At 38.4% G+C, this 15,170-nt stretch overlaps 1 protein-coding gene across 2 annotated transcripts in view; it reads left to right on the forward strand.

The window, feature by feature from the left end:
• The window catches only part of GUCA1C (guanylate cyclase activator 1C), a 46,036-nt gene extending 31,088 nt beyond the window's left edge, over nt 1-14,948 (forward strand). Inside the window, exons 2-4 of one of the 2 annotated variants that reach the window (XM_032149130.1) lie at nt 2,088-2,237; nt 6,502-6,589; nt 14,531-14,948. In XM_032149130.1, coding sequence (XP_032005021.1) covers nt 2,088-2,237; nt 6,502-6,589; nt 14,531-14,724 — 432 coding nt within the window. In that variant the 3' untranslated portion in view covers nt 14,725-14,948. Of the gene's footprint in view, nt 1-2,087; nt 2,238-6,501; nt 6,630-14,530 lie in introns of both variants that reach the window. The other variant, XM_032149131.1, reaches the window with a different exon arrangement.
• The last annotated feature ends 222 nt before the right edge of the window (nt 14,949-15,170 follow it).

The raw sequence follows: 15,170 nt of genomic DNA on the forward strand, positions 1-15,170 counted from the left end.
TGTGTAACAAACCTGCACGTTCTGCACACGTATCCCAGAACTTAAAGTATAATAATAATAAAAAAGTGGGCTAAGGACATGGATAGACAATTCTCAAAAGAAGATATACACATGGCCAACAAGCATATGGAAAAATGTAAATCAAAACCACAATGCAATATCACCTCACTCCTGCAAGAATGGCCATAATCAAAAAATCAAAAAAACAACAAATGTTGGTGTGGATGCAGAGAAAAGGGAACACTTTTACACTGCTGGTGGGAATGTAAACTAGTACAACTACTATGTGAAACAGTGCGGAGATTCCTTAAAAACTAAACGTAGACCCACTGTTTGATCCAGCAATCCCACTGCTAGGTATCTACCCAGAGAAAAAGAAGTCATTATATGAAAAAGATACTTGCACATGTGTGTGTATGGCAGCACAATTTGCAAATGCAAAAATATGGAACCAGCCTAAATGCCTGTCAATCAATGAGTGGATAAAGAAAATTATCCATATATATATGTGTGTGTATGTGTGTATACACCATGGAATACTACTCAGCCATAAAAAGGAATGAAACAATGGCATTTGCAGCAACCTGGATAAAAGTAGAGACTATTATTCTAAGTGAAGTAACTCAGAAATGGAAAAACCAAACAATGTCTGTTCTCACTCATATGTGGGAGCTAAGCTATGAGGATGCAAAGCCATAAGAATGATACATTGGACTTTGGGGAAAGGGTAGGGGGTGGCGAGGGATAAAAGACTACACATTGGGTACAGTGTTCACTGCTCAGGTGATGGGTGCACCAAAATCTCAGAAATCACCACTAAAAAACGTATTCATGTAACCAAATGCCCCCTGATCCCCAAAAACCTATTGAAATAAAAAAATTGAAAAAAGGAAAACAATCAGATTAAGAAATAAGCCAAATATTTCACCAAAGAAGAAATACAGATGGTAAACAAGCATAGAAAAAGATGCTCAACATCATATATTATTAGGGAATTGCAAGTTAAAACAAGGAGATACCACTACACACCTACTAGAATGCCCAAAATCCAGAACACTAAAAACACCAAATGCCAGTGAGGATGTCGTGCAACGGGAACTCTCATTCAGTGCTGGTAGAAATGTAAAATGGTTCAACTACTTTGAAAGATAGTTTGGCAGTTTCTTAAAAACTAAACATACTCCTACATATCATCCAAATCCCCTGGTATTTGTCCAAAGGGGTTAAAAGCTTAAGTCCGCAAGAAATCTGCACATAGATATTTATAGCAACTTTATTTATAATTGCCAAAATCTGGAAGCAATCAAAACGTCCTGCAGGAAGTGAGTGGGTAAATAAACTGAGGTACATCCAGACAATGGAGTATTATTTAGTGCTGAAAAGAAATGAGCTATCAAACCCTGGAAAGACATGGAGGAAATTTAAATGCATATTACTAAGTGAAAGAAGCCAATCTGAAAAAGCTACATACTATATACTACAAACTGTATAATTTTAACTATATGACTTTCTAGAAAGGTAAAGCTATGGAGACCATAAAAAGATTAATGGTTGCCAGGAGTTAGAGAAGACTAAATAGGCACAGCACAGAGGAATTTTAGGATAGCAAGATTACTCTATGCAATACTATAATGGTGGGTACATGGCATTATATATCTAGACTTGCAGAATGTAAAATACAGAGTGGACACTAATGTAAACTATGGACTTTGGGTGATGATGATGTGTCAGTGTAGGTTCAGCAGTTGTAACAAATGTACCATTCTGGTGGGAGATGGAGGAGGCTATGCATGTGTGGGGACAAGGAGTATATAGGAAACCTCTGTACCTTCCATTCAATTTTGCTGTGAGCCTAAAACTACACTAAAAAATAATGCCTATTTACTTAAGGCGCTTAATTGTAAAATTAAAGTCACTTGTGTCTATAAACTTTTTTTAAATGAAACACTAGGGGAAAGTTTTATGCTGAAATCTTATGGATTGATTTAAGTTATACTAAAGGCCCTGCTCACGAATGCTGACTTCTCAAATAAAAAACAATTATTCTTCTTAAATATTTATTTCTCTTTTCACCTTACTTTCCATAGGATGGATTTATTGACTTTTTGGAGTTTATTGCTGCTGTAAATCTAATCGTGCAAGAAAAAATGGAGCAAAAATTAAAATGGTATTTTAAGCTGTATGATGCTGATGGAAATGGTTCTATCGACAAAAATGAACTACTGGACATGTTCATGGTAAGTGAAGTAGTAAAGTATCCTTTTCAGGCCACCATATAGTTAACCCAATTTCCCTTCCTATGGAGTACATAACAGCTGTCTATGGCGTTGGCTATTTTTGGGATATACATTTTGAATTGCTAAAGTAATGTAAGCTTTACTTAACCTATTGATTACTGAATGGGCAACAGCAAATCAGCGTTTTCTTCTTGGTGCAGTCCACCTTGACATTCACAAATTTAACAGAGCATTGCGATGAAAAAATGAAACAAATATGATATTGTAAAACAACTTTTCTTTTTTTCTGCCTCAGTGCAGAATGCCTTGTGAGGAATAGCTAAACTATGAGATGGTTTATATATGTTTAACAAGAGACATGGACTAAGAATGAAGGTATGTGAGGACTAATCTTTCTGGGAGCTATACTGAAGTATTTCTAATAGTTGGTTCAGGGATCTCAGATCTTTTCCATATCTAAAGTTCAATAAGTGCCTTTATGAGCCACTATACCACCACCCCAATGGAGTAGGAGATAGTTATTATCATGGTATGAAACAACAAAAATCCCAGAGTAAAAAAAATGGTTAAGCAGGACGCTATACCTAAATGAAGAGGTGTAATTAATATTATGAATTCAAGACATTGAATTTGCATCACAGACTCAAAGAGCATTAGAATTAGATGTCTTAGAAATGATCTGGTTCAAATTCTTTGTTTCGTAGATGAAGGAGCTGAGTTACAAATAAAATACATAGGAGAAATATTAGCAAAAATGCCAGAAAAAAAGTGAGTAGAACTACATTTATAATTAAACTTCTCAACAAATGTTCAAAGCAGATAAAAATGTAAAGCTGAATAAACAACTGTAGAGTTAACCAACATATGGAAAGAATTCAAGGGTAGGATAATACCAATATTGCTAATGTTTTCATTTCACATAGATCATTCACACAAAAAAATGTGCTAGGATTCACTTGGCAAGCGAACAATTTAGAAATTCTGCCTATACCTTATATATTGCAACACAAAATTAGAAATCAAATATTCTATAGAGAATACCCAACCCTGTGTAAATTTTAAAATGTTCTCTTAAATACTCAGCTTTTTCTAAAAACAATGAACACGTAAATACAGCATACAGATCTTAAGATGCCACCAAAGAATTTCTCGAAACAAGGGTTTTTATTCTGAGATCTAAGAATCAATGGTCTTCAGGAGTCATTTTAGCCCTTAAACTTAAGGGCTAAACTTAGAAAGGGAAAAAAAGAACATAGGAAAATTAAAATAATAAAAGCACAGAACAGAAATTTAAAAATTTAATTATTAATAATATGGCAATATTACAAATAATAGCATTTGTCTTTAATTAAATTAATCAGTAGTAAAAACAGTAATAGCAAATTCTGGTAAGAGCATGGTAAGGAATGCACCTTACACACTGCGGAGAGGGGGTAAGTGGAGAAAGCATTCCGGGAAATGTGGTGATCTGCGTCAAGAGGCTAAAAGCTGATCTTTGTTTTAGAGTTAGCATTACTTATTTTGAGTCGGGAAAAACAATTATTAAGGATAAAAGTCCTATGATTTACATCACAGAATCTCTTAAGATAGCAAAAAAATTTAAAAAACGAAAAGAGGAAAATGTTTAAATCAATTAATGCAATGGAATATACACTTATTGAGACACTGGCAGCCTAGGAACATACTTTCTATGTAACAGGCAGGTGAAAAAAATCAGCAAGCTAAATATAAAGTGTATAATCTAAGTTCTCTCTACAAACAATACAGATGCTAAAATGGAATTCAGCCCAGGCATTAAGAGATTACAAGGAAGTACCACAGTATAGGCAGGATCTACAAAGGAGATAGTTACAGCTTAATCTCACTTCAAGGGTATAAAACAGTCAAGAGAAAGGTTTTTAAGGATTTTTGAGGGAAATTTATTTAGTAGGACCCCCCAAGTCAATAACATGGGGATGTTAGGAAACCATTGAGATGTGGTTATATCCTGCAATTTGAGGACCACAACAGTGAGTGTCTGGGTCATGAGTGAGAAGTCTAAAAAAGCAAACAGTGGCAGCAAGAGTGCACATATTGGAAGTATCTGCCTTCCTAGAATTTGTTGGGACAAAGGATGCTAGGGTGTTTTCCACAGATCAGGTATGGAACACTGAGAGGAAGCTGGCATAGAGCTGTGTTAGAACTTATCCTGCAGGGCCACTGGAAGAGGTGAAGAAAACTCAAAGCTGCAGGTAGACCTAGAGCACTGTCTATTCAGGGGACATTTCACAAGGTCTGGATTCGTTTTGGTGTGTTGGAGAGTAGAAAATGCATAGTGCTATTGTCGTCTATTGCTTAGACACCAGGGATGCTGCGAAGTATTCAACAGTGCACAGGACAGCCCTGAACAAGAAAGAATTGCCTAGTCTGAAAATGGCAATCAAGCGGATTTTAAGAGTTTTTTTATTTTTTTGAGACAGAGTCTCACTCTGTCACCCAGGCTGGAGTGCAATGGCACGATCTCGGCTCACTGCAACCTCCACCTCCCGGGTTCAAGCGATTCTCCTGCCTCAGCCTCCTGAGTAGCTGGGATTACAGGCGCCCACCACCATGCCTGGCTAATTTTTGTATTTTTAGTAGAAACTGGGTTTCACCATATTGGCCAGGCTGGTCTATGAACTCCTGACCTCATGATCCGCCCACCTCAGCCTCCCAAAGTGCTGGGATTACAGGTGTGAATCACCACGCCCGGCCACAGATTTTAAGAATTTCTAAGCGGGAAAGGACCAGCTGGAATCAAGATGCCTCATGCCTACAGAATTGCAGGAGAGAGAGTCTACACCTGCCAGGCCAGGGAGCACTGAAATGAGCTAACCAGGACAGTACTTGCCGAGTGAGAACTCTCCTGCTTCCCTTTCTCTCCTGCATCCTCCTGCTCCCACATAGGGAGTGCTCAGAGACTGCGATTAGGAAACCAGGGAAGAAAGAGTGCATATAGTAAATGAGGAAGGAAAGAAGAAGAAGAAAAAAAAGCTTCTTGCCTATCCCCCGATCCTGCTGCTTCTATTAAAAAAAAGAAGGAAAACAGAGCAAGCTGATGACTCCCTCCAAAAATATTATCCCCTCAGTGCTCCTCCACTTTCCAATCAGTATTTCACTTTCACTTATATGACCTGAAAATTGGTGATGAACAAATCAAGATCTCACAATTTTTTGTTATGACTTTTTATGTGGGGCTAATATCACTTCAGAATGTGGGGATACTGGACACCTGGCCACATTTTCTAGGCTTTTGAAGCCTCTAACCAAACACTGAGAAATCCTTAAAATTTTCTTCAAATGTGATGCTATATGTATGTAACTGTTACTTTAAATATTGTCCTATATTTAACCATAAGATCCATGAGACCTAAACTTGCTAAAGCCAAGACTGGTGTTTTACCATCATTTATTGTGATTAATCCTGGAACTCAAGGTTGGTAATGCTTGGGAAGCAGCAAGAGAGAGAGTCATATTTATGATTGTGTCCTCTAATTGAAATATGTTGCTAGAAGTTTTTCTAAAGATTCCTTCATGTTCAATCAAGATAGTTATGTTCAAATTCCCAAATGAATAATCCTCTTTCATTTTATCATGAAGTTCTATGTCAAGTCTGGGTCATTTAATTTAATCACCTTGGAGGTAGGGGAGGTTGGCTACATCTTCCCTCTAGGAAGGCTGGAAATGTCATTTGCCCCCTGGGCCCTGATAGTATGTGGGAGAAATTCAGCACCCTTCTAAGGTGTATATATCTGTCTCCTCAGTCAATCATTCCACAAAAGGGCACAAAGAACCAGGGGTGCCAGCGGTGGAAGAGGAAGCTTGAGGAAGCTTGAGACTATTACAGCATTGTGGTCATCCTTTTACTTTCATCCATAAGACCCAAATGAATCTGTCTGAAATTGAGAGCAATGTCTGTTTTCTGGGTCTGGAATTCTTATGACCATGACCACTACAATATTTTCTCCAATGGGCTCATTGCATCTGTTGTGATCTAATATGTTGAATGGATCCCTGTATGCTGTATAAAATAGGACTTCAGTCTCTATTCAGTTCGTTTAATTTCCAAGTCTTATTACCCAGAACTGACATACAATCTTTTCTTTTTATTTACTTTTAACAACTGGTACAGGTTGGATAGCAACTGACAACACATCCCCAAATTCTGTCACATTGGAGCAGAAATGTTGCAAATTGTATTTGCTTCCAGAAAAGCTGACCTCTTTCATTTAATGTCTTTTTGCAGGCGGTACAAGCCCTCAATGGCCAGCAAACTCTGAGTCCTGAAGAATTCATCAACTTGGTGTTCCATAAGATCGATATAAACAATGATGGTAATGGAGCTTCTCTCTACTGGATCACTTTTCCTACAAAGTAGGAGATGGTGGTAGTGGGAAGTGTCATTTAGACAAAAGCAGGAAGCATTCAAGGGAACCCTAGTTGTGACTTGGGCTTCATAATGGGACCAATCCAATGTTCTCAGTATGATTCAATTGAGTAAATATTTATTGACCATATTTATTTCCAATGTGTGGTGCTTGACATGTTGGGATATATAACGAGTAAAGGTGAGACGAGCAAATAAATCAGAAAAATATAGGATGAAGTACCTTCTGCTGTTTGCTCTGAGACACATTCTATTAATCAGTTCCTCTCCACTGGAGAGGAAAACTCTCCAGTAATAGAAAACTTGAGCTTATAAATAAACTCAAGTTTTCCCTACTGTAGAAAACTTTCCTTCATTTATGCTATCTTCTACTATCAGGATTTTTTCTTACTTTGGACTAAACATTTCTGGAGAAGAGTCCACACTTGCCTCCATTTCTGCTTTTTCTACCTTTTCTATCTACATTTCTGCTCTTTCTGATTATTTCTCCATCTGCTCTTTCTACTCTGTAATCTGGGTTCCTGTTTAGCTCAGAGGAGGTACCGTTCTTCTTCAGAGGTAGGAAAGAGTGAAGAGAGAAGACACAGACAGCCAAAGAGAAATGAGTGCTTCTACCATATAGCTTTGATATCAGCAAACAGGTAGGTGAGCATAATGACTTGAGATTGAGGCAGAAGATCTAGGAATGGTCCTTGAAAAACAGAAAATTTGACATTGTTAAAAATATAAGATATTAGTAAAAGGTTTTAAAAAATGGATAAGAGGCATTGGCATGCCAATCACAGTTGTCATCATTCCAAAACTCCTTCCAAAGGCATCAACCTGCCCACCATGCATCACTTCTTGTGGTAGACACGAGAGGGCAGTAGAGATGCATGTTCCCATGTTGAGTGTGGCAGGTTGTACTAGTAAAATGTGGCAGCTCAGCATGACAGGATGGGATGGTGGGGCCGGGAGGAAGCTCAAATGCAGCCACTGCTGCAAGAAAGCCAAACGACTGGACAAGAGTATACTGCTCAAGAAAGCAATTTGAAGATGCATCAGTCGCATCAATCTTCTTCTCTTAAGAACCTCAGTGTAGATCTGCCTCTCCTGAATCTCAATTCAGTATGCTCACTTACTAGTATACCGACATCAAATAATGAAACATGCCAGTACATGTGAAAGCTTGTAAGAAACAGAGTCAGACTACCCAGAGTAGATAAGGAGGCTAAGTGCAGCTAGGAAAGGACCAGAGAAATGGAGAGTGGAGGGTCTGATGAGGACAATGAAGACTTTATTTGGAATATGCAACTGAAAATGGTGGTCATCGAACTGGAGAAATGCTGTAGATTTTATTCTGTTTCACTTTGTTTTTAATCTTGGAGGTGCTGCAAGATGGCAGGGATTGGAGTAGAGTAAATCATCCAATTCAGCCTGGGGCTGAAAGCATTGATGTAGAAGAATGAGTACTCTGGAAGTAGACGGGACATCACAAAGTTTTAAGATTTGGTTTATACAGTGACTTCCAAAAGGGCAGATCAAGAATGTTTGATAATATCCATGAACACTGCTTCTAGTGCTAGGAGTGCGGGGAATAGGAAAGTGACCTTCCTCAGAGAAGTACGAAGATTTTGGTATTCTTAGGAAAAACTAAGATTCTATTAGTTTGAGGACACAGATGATGTATTCCAGAAAACATGAATATGATTCAGGACTTTTTGTTTACTATCCAAGAAGATTCCCCAAGGGCAAAGTATAAGGAATAGATAAAATGGGGACTGTGATTAGAAAGGAACTTGAAATAGAAAGGGCTGTGTTAAAAGAGATGTGAATTCAGAAAAGAGAAATTGCGCCTGGGCAATAGCTGAGGCTACCTGAAGTTAGAGAGATGAGCTCTTTGACCTACAAGAATAAGTCAACGACAGGAAAAAGGGGATGAATTATGGTTTCTAGAATAGTTTATAAAACTAAATACACTAATTGTTTCCTCTTATAAAAACTGGTATTATTATTATTATCATTATTATTATTATTTAAGATTGAGTCTCACTCTGTCACCCAGACTGGAGTGCAGTGGTATGGTCTCGGCTCACTGCAACCTCCGCTTCCTGGGTTCAAGCAATTCTTCTGCCTCAGCGTCCCAAGTAGCTTGGACTACAGGCTCCCCACACCATGCCCGGCTAATTTTTGTATTTTTTAGTAGAGACGGGGTTTCACCATATTGGCCAGGCTGGTCTTGAACTCCTGACCTTGTGATCCACCCGCCTCAGCCTCCCAAAGTGTTGGGATTACAGGCGTGAGCCACTGTGCCCAGCCCCAAAAACTTGTATTTTAAGTAAAAAAAAGATACATCCACATCCATATACACTTTGGAGTAACTATGAATCACTTTTTTTTAGCAAATGCATATACAGAACTAAAACTGATAGAACTTGCTTTTGTATAAAAATTATTGACAGCTGTTACATCATTTCATCAAGAGACAGCTGGATCATTCCATACATCAAGAAAAAGATGCTAACAGATGTGCTGGTGGACAGAGACAGCCCAGTGTAACCTAAGACAAGGAAGAAAAAGTGATGAAGACATAAAAGGTTGATATTTGCAGAAGTACAAAAGTATTTGGCCAGTATTTGACAGAGAAGAATAATATGAAGTGCTTCATTTACAAATAAAGGGAGAGTTAACACCACAGAGGAGAATGTGTATTCACATTTGTGAAAGCTCAACTCTGTATACCTCAAATATAATTTTTTATTGTTCATTATCATTATCAAAACATCAGCATTGATAGAAATAGAGATGCTCAATTAAGTATGCCAAAATGCTGTTGACTATACACCGACACACACACATATATATATATATTTTATTTCTCAAAATAAAAGCAAGCACATCATTATGCCGATAATCTAATGAATATTGAAACCAAAGGTAAAGATGATCACAGCACACAAAGATACAACTAAAAAGACTTTAGGTACATATACGAAAATCCCAATTTGAATGTTAATTGTTTGCAAAAGAATGGTCAACATCACATCTGTTGTGACAGAAAAATGCACAACAGTTGTGAAATAGTCTAAACACAATTCGCATAATAGCAAATCAAAGTTAGAAGGTTAAGCAAAATAAAGGTACAGGATTAATGCTAGATTTATAACAAGGTGAAGAGCTATGAGCTCCATGAAGGCAAGAACCATTTCTGTTTGGTGTACTTTGATATTTCCTATGCTGGCACATAGTAGGTGCTCTATAAATAACTGTGAAATGGAAGAGTGTCTGCTAAGAAGATGTCATATAAGAAATAAAGAGAAGATTAAATCAAGAAACAATATGAAATTCTATAGGAAGAAATGTATCTAGAATTTTTTTTTTGGAAATTAACAAATATATGCATATATGTTAAAAACTTCCTAAAATATAAACCTGGATCAGTTAGCAGGAGTTAATTACCTTTGGGAAATCAGACCAGGTGCCAGAAAGAGGTTTAAGGGGAATTTTTTTCTTTTCATTACATCTTTCTGTATTGTTCAATATTTTAAGCATGAGGACATATTATTTTTATAATTTAACAAATTAGTTTTATTTTTATATTATGATCAAAAGCATCAGGAAAGAGAGCTTGAAGAGACAGAGGCAGAAAATTGAAGCTAAACATTCAGTATTATTGAAAAATGAAAACAGAGAAGACAACAAGACAAGTCAGGAAAAATGACTAAGTGTGGAATTCTGCAGGCTTTACCACCAGAAGAATAGCAATCCATATTCTACCATGCTCTATTTAGGCATCATTCTTGACATGATTTAGGGAGATTTATAGATGTTCACAACATCAAGTGCAGAAAGTGCCTCGGTAAGTCTCACACAGAGCCAAATAAGGCACAGGGATAAGGGAGACTTAAGTGGCTCATAATAACAAATGGTGAAGGTGAAAAGAGGCAAAGAGGAAATGAAAAGGGTGATTATTATTATTATTGAGACGGAGTCTTTCTCTGTCACCAGGCTGGAGTGCAATGGCACTACTTGGCTCACTGCAACCTCCGCCTCCTGGGTTCAAGTGATTCTCCTGCCTCAGCCTCCCGAGTAGCTGGGATTACAGGCGCCTGCCACTACACCCGGCTAATTTTTGTATTTTTAGTAGAAACGGGGTTTCACCATATTGGCCAGGCTAGTCTCAATCTCCTGACCTCAGGCAATCCACCCGCCTCGGCCTCCCGAAGTGCAGGGATTACAGGCATGTGCCACCGTGCCCGGCCAAAAAGGGTGATTATTGAGCAGATATTTTGGGTAAAAAAAACATAGGCAAGACATAAATAAATGTTATTGACTAACTAACAAGAAAGACCAGTGCTTTAGACTGGAACATTGTGAAAAGCCACGAGGGTCACATTGAATCAAACTGGGAAACTGAGAATTACCAGGAGATAAGAGGGAACTGAGTTTCCACGGAGAGGAAAAGAAACTACTGCATGCTAAAGCTCTGCTGTAAAATGTCGCTAAATGCTTCTAGTGCCACCTTGCTAATAAACACAATTCTGTGTCATTCAAAATCTTCACCAGCATCCTCCCTTGAAAACTTGGTTATTCTCATCTCCTGAATCTTCTCCACCCTATCTTTGCTACTGTTCCAGCCCTAGCTCAATATTTTATGAAGTTATAATGAAAAGAAATTAAAATTTAAAAAAATCCTCTACACAGGCTGATTTCTTTTAAAACCAGGATGACTTCTTTAGACCAGAAATGCTAATGTAGGCATGCACAGTAAATTCTGCTTTTTTGGGGGTAGGTGGGGGTGAAGGAGAATGTTTTGTTTTGTTATAAAAGATTATTTAAGATGTAAATGGGAAGAAATGCATGATTTAGGAATATCAACAGGTAACTCGGATTGCAAAAACAGGGCTAAGTAAAATATTCCTGGGTAGCTATTCTATTACTAATGAAACTCCTGAAATTGGTAGTGAGTGCTGAAAGAGCACCAGTGATACTGCTTTCAGGGTCCCCAGACGTACAGAATGCACCCACCAATACAACAAATAGCCCTGAATAATGTAGATTCCAATTATATATGTTTCAACTTATAAAAATAAAATCGTGAAGTTTCCGAATAATGTCTTACGAAAATTGAAATGTGTCGGCCGGGTGCAGTGGCTCACGCCTGTAATCCCAGCACTTTGAGAGGCCGAGGTGGGCGGATCACGAGGTCAGGAGATGGAGACCAGCCTGGCTAACATGGTGAAACCCCTGTCTCTACCAAAAATTAGAAAATACTAGCCGGGCGTGGTGGCGGGTGCCTGTAGTCCCAGCTACTCGGGAGGCTGAGGCAGGAGAATGGTGTGAACCCGGGAGGCGGAGCTTGCAGTGAGCCGAGATCGTGCCACTGCACTCCAGCCTGGGAGACAGAGCGAGACTCTGTCTCAAAAAAAAAAAAAAAAAAAAAAAAATGGAAACGTGTCTGTATATAAAAATTGAAATGTGTCCATATATATAAAACACATATATAAAGTTTTTATTACTTATACAAAGTAATAAAAGCTCAGTAATGACAGATTCCTTCTAAGTCCCATGATCTTCCTCCTCTATCATCTCACAGGCATTGGTTTGGTTTTTTTTGTTTTTTTTTTTAGACGGAGTCTTGCTCTGTCGCCCAGGCTGGAGTGCAGTGGCGCCATCTCAGCTCACTGCAGGCTCCGCCTTCCGGGTTCACGCCATTCTCCTGCCTCAGCCTCCCGAGTAGCTGGGACTACAGGCGCCCACCACCACGCCCGGCTAATTTTTTGTATTTTTAATAGAGATGGGGTTCCACTATGTTGGCCAGACTGGTCTGGAACTCCTGACCTCGTGATCCGCCCGCCTTGGCCTCCCAAAGTGCTGGGTTTACAGGCATGAGCCACCGCTCTTGGCCTTGCTGGTAGATTCTTTAGTGGGAAGCTTCTGGACCTCCACAGGTGACTCTTTCTAGGGAAATACGGAAGCCCATTCTTTTAATTTGTTGGGGCCTAAACCCACAGTCAAAGTAAAGCAGAATAAGAAGCAATGTTAAAGAACATCAGATAAAGGAAGGCACTTAGTCAGTGTGTGCCTTCTGAGCACCTACCATATTCATAGCAGTGTAGTCGGCTATGGTGGCGGTAGCTGTGTGGTAATAGAAAATGGTAATTGTGGTTAGGGCTTAATAAACGTGATGAATAAATGAATGAATGTTGAGTGCTAGAGGGAAACAGTGAAGAAAATTTCAAAAGAAGTAGTTTAGGTATAGTAAACATGTAACTATAGGTAGAGTTTGATGATTTGGAACAGAGATTTTTTTTTATGGTAAGTGGTTAGATAACATGAAAAAAGTTAATAAGCAGAGTTCACAAGTGTTTTGAAGGAAGTGAAAAAACAGCAGTGAATACTTCCATCTTTTCTCTCTTTTCCATGTCAGTAACCTGCATTGCTTTTCAACTGAGACCACTACTATATCCCGGTTCTTTCAGATGCTGCCTCTTCTATAGCTATAGTTATAGCAGAGAAGTTTTATAACTAAACAGTCAAAACTGCCTCCAGCTCCACTTCCACTTCTCTCTTGGTCATGCTGAGCCCCACTAAATTTGAAAAGTCTTTGGGGTTGGGAATTTACCAGCTGTGATTTTCTTTTGCAAAGGGCGGTTATTCCGTGATTGTTTGAGGTTCCCTGCCCCGTTGCCACTGACCCATGGGACTCTCCCCTGCCACACACATACCACTTTTAAAAATTTGCAATCTTCTCTACTCCCTATGGTTTATTCCACAATTGTACCTTTTCTGTGACACACGTGGGGCCCTACTCCTGACTGCTGTTAACTAAGGTTTTTCATAGACCTTTCTTTGGCATAAGCAAAATATAAGGAACACAGATTAGATTTTTCTCTTAAAAAATGCATTTTAGCATTTTGCATTGAAACCAAAAGGGAGGTGTCTTACGAATATATGATGATTCATGCTTTTTGACATTTGAATCAATATTGTGGTATTTTAGATATTTGTCTTCTCCATTAAAAAGTATAGGTACAGCCTAACACCTGACTTCAGTCCCTGTTGACTTCCTTCCTTGAATGTACTTTCTCCAGTTCTTGAATGTACTCGATCCGTCTTTGGCTGATCTATCCATCCACAAACCTCACCTGGGTACAGTCTCTTTGAGATCAGTAACTGCATCTGTACCCTTCAACTTGAACACACTCATAATCCGAACCCAAATGATTTATATCAACAGAGAATTCCACCTTCCCAAAAATGTTTAAAAGTCATCTTGTGGGATGAAGGTAGTAGAAAAACATGGCAGCCAGGACACATGGATGTAAGGCGATAAATTTACAGCACTGGGCTGGCCAGCACAGACCTAAGGCATAAGTCAAGGTGATAAGATTAGGACTCAAAAACCAGAAAAAGAGAAGAGAACTAATGAGCAGAAATAACTTGTGGAATGAACACATGTTGAAGCTTTCTCACAGCTTTAGACAGTCCCAAGAATTATTTCTTCAGAGAGAAGAATATTGAAAATAGCCTCGTGAGTAGTCATTGTTAAAAATCTCCCATCGATTGTGCTCCTAAGACTTGGTCGTATCTTCAAGATTAAAAGTCCAAAAACCAATACTGTGCAGAGATAGAATTGTATATGTGCTCTTATTTCATCTGGGGCATTACCTGATATTTTCAACTAAACATAAAAATAGTTTTACTATCTTTATTTTCATTGGCAACAGCACCAGTTAATGCTTTTTTTTTTTTTTTTTTTTTTTAAATGAAGATCTTCAAAGATCTTAGAGTCTGGCTGAGGGGAAAGGATATCAAAAGAATATCAGTAAACATACCAGTAAGTATGTCATTTGTGCCAGTGAGTGGTATAGGCAAAGCCTCTTATTAACTGTTTATTATTTTCCAGGAGAATTGACTTTAGAAGAATTTATCAATGGCATGGCAAAAGATCAGGATCTCCTGGAGATTGTTTACAAGAGCTTCGACTTCTCCAATGTGCTGAGAGTAATCTGTAATGGGAAGCAGCCAGACACGGAGACAGACTCCTCCAAATCTCCTGACAAGGCTGGTCTAGGGAAGTTGAAAATGAAGTATCTGTGAGAACACCTTTCCCAGCTATCAATGAGCACAACATTTCAGTAGAGAAGAAATAGAATCTTCACCATGTACATGCTGTTGATTTCAGGTCTTTGTTATAATTCATATAGGCTTGTGAATATAGCACTTATTTTAATCCAATAGAGACTTCCATAAAGATCCTAAACAGATGCATTGTTGCTTTTCTGTGCTCTCTCTGCAGATTAAAACATAATGATTACACTGAAGGATTGTCTCCATACCTATCCGTTCAAATTAGAACTCTCCTTTGTGTTTCCTTGTGCACTTAATCTACACCTTGGAATAGATCTGGATTCTCGGTTGGAAAGTGTCTCCACAGTTTAGCATTCTTAGATTAAACATTCATGTGGTAAATGTGTTTGCTGCCTCTTTGCTCTTGTTGCATCTGTATATTATAAATGACTGAGTTCTGGCTTATTTGAGAAACT

This window comes from Hylobates moloch, unplaced genomic scaffold, assembly GCF_009828535.3.
Source record: "Hylobates moloch isolate HMO894 unplaced genomic scaffold, HMol_V3 SCAFFOLD_4, whole genome shotgun sequence".
Classification (NCBI taxonomy): Eukaryota; Metazoa; Chordata; class Mammalia; order Primates; family Hylobatidae; genus Hylobates; species Hylobates moloch.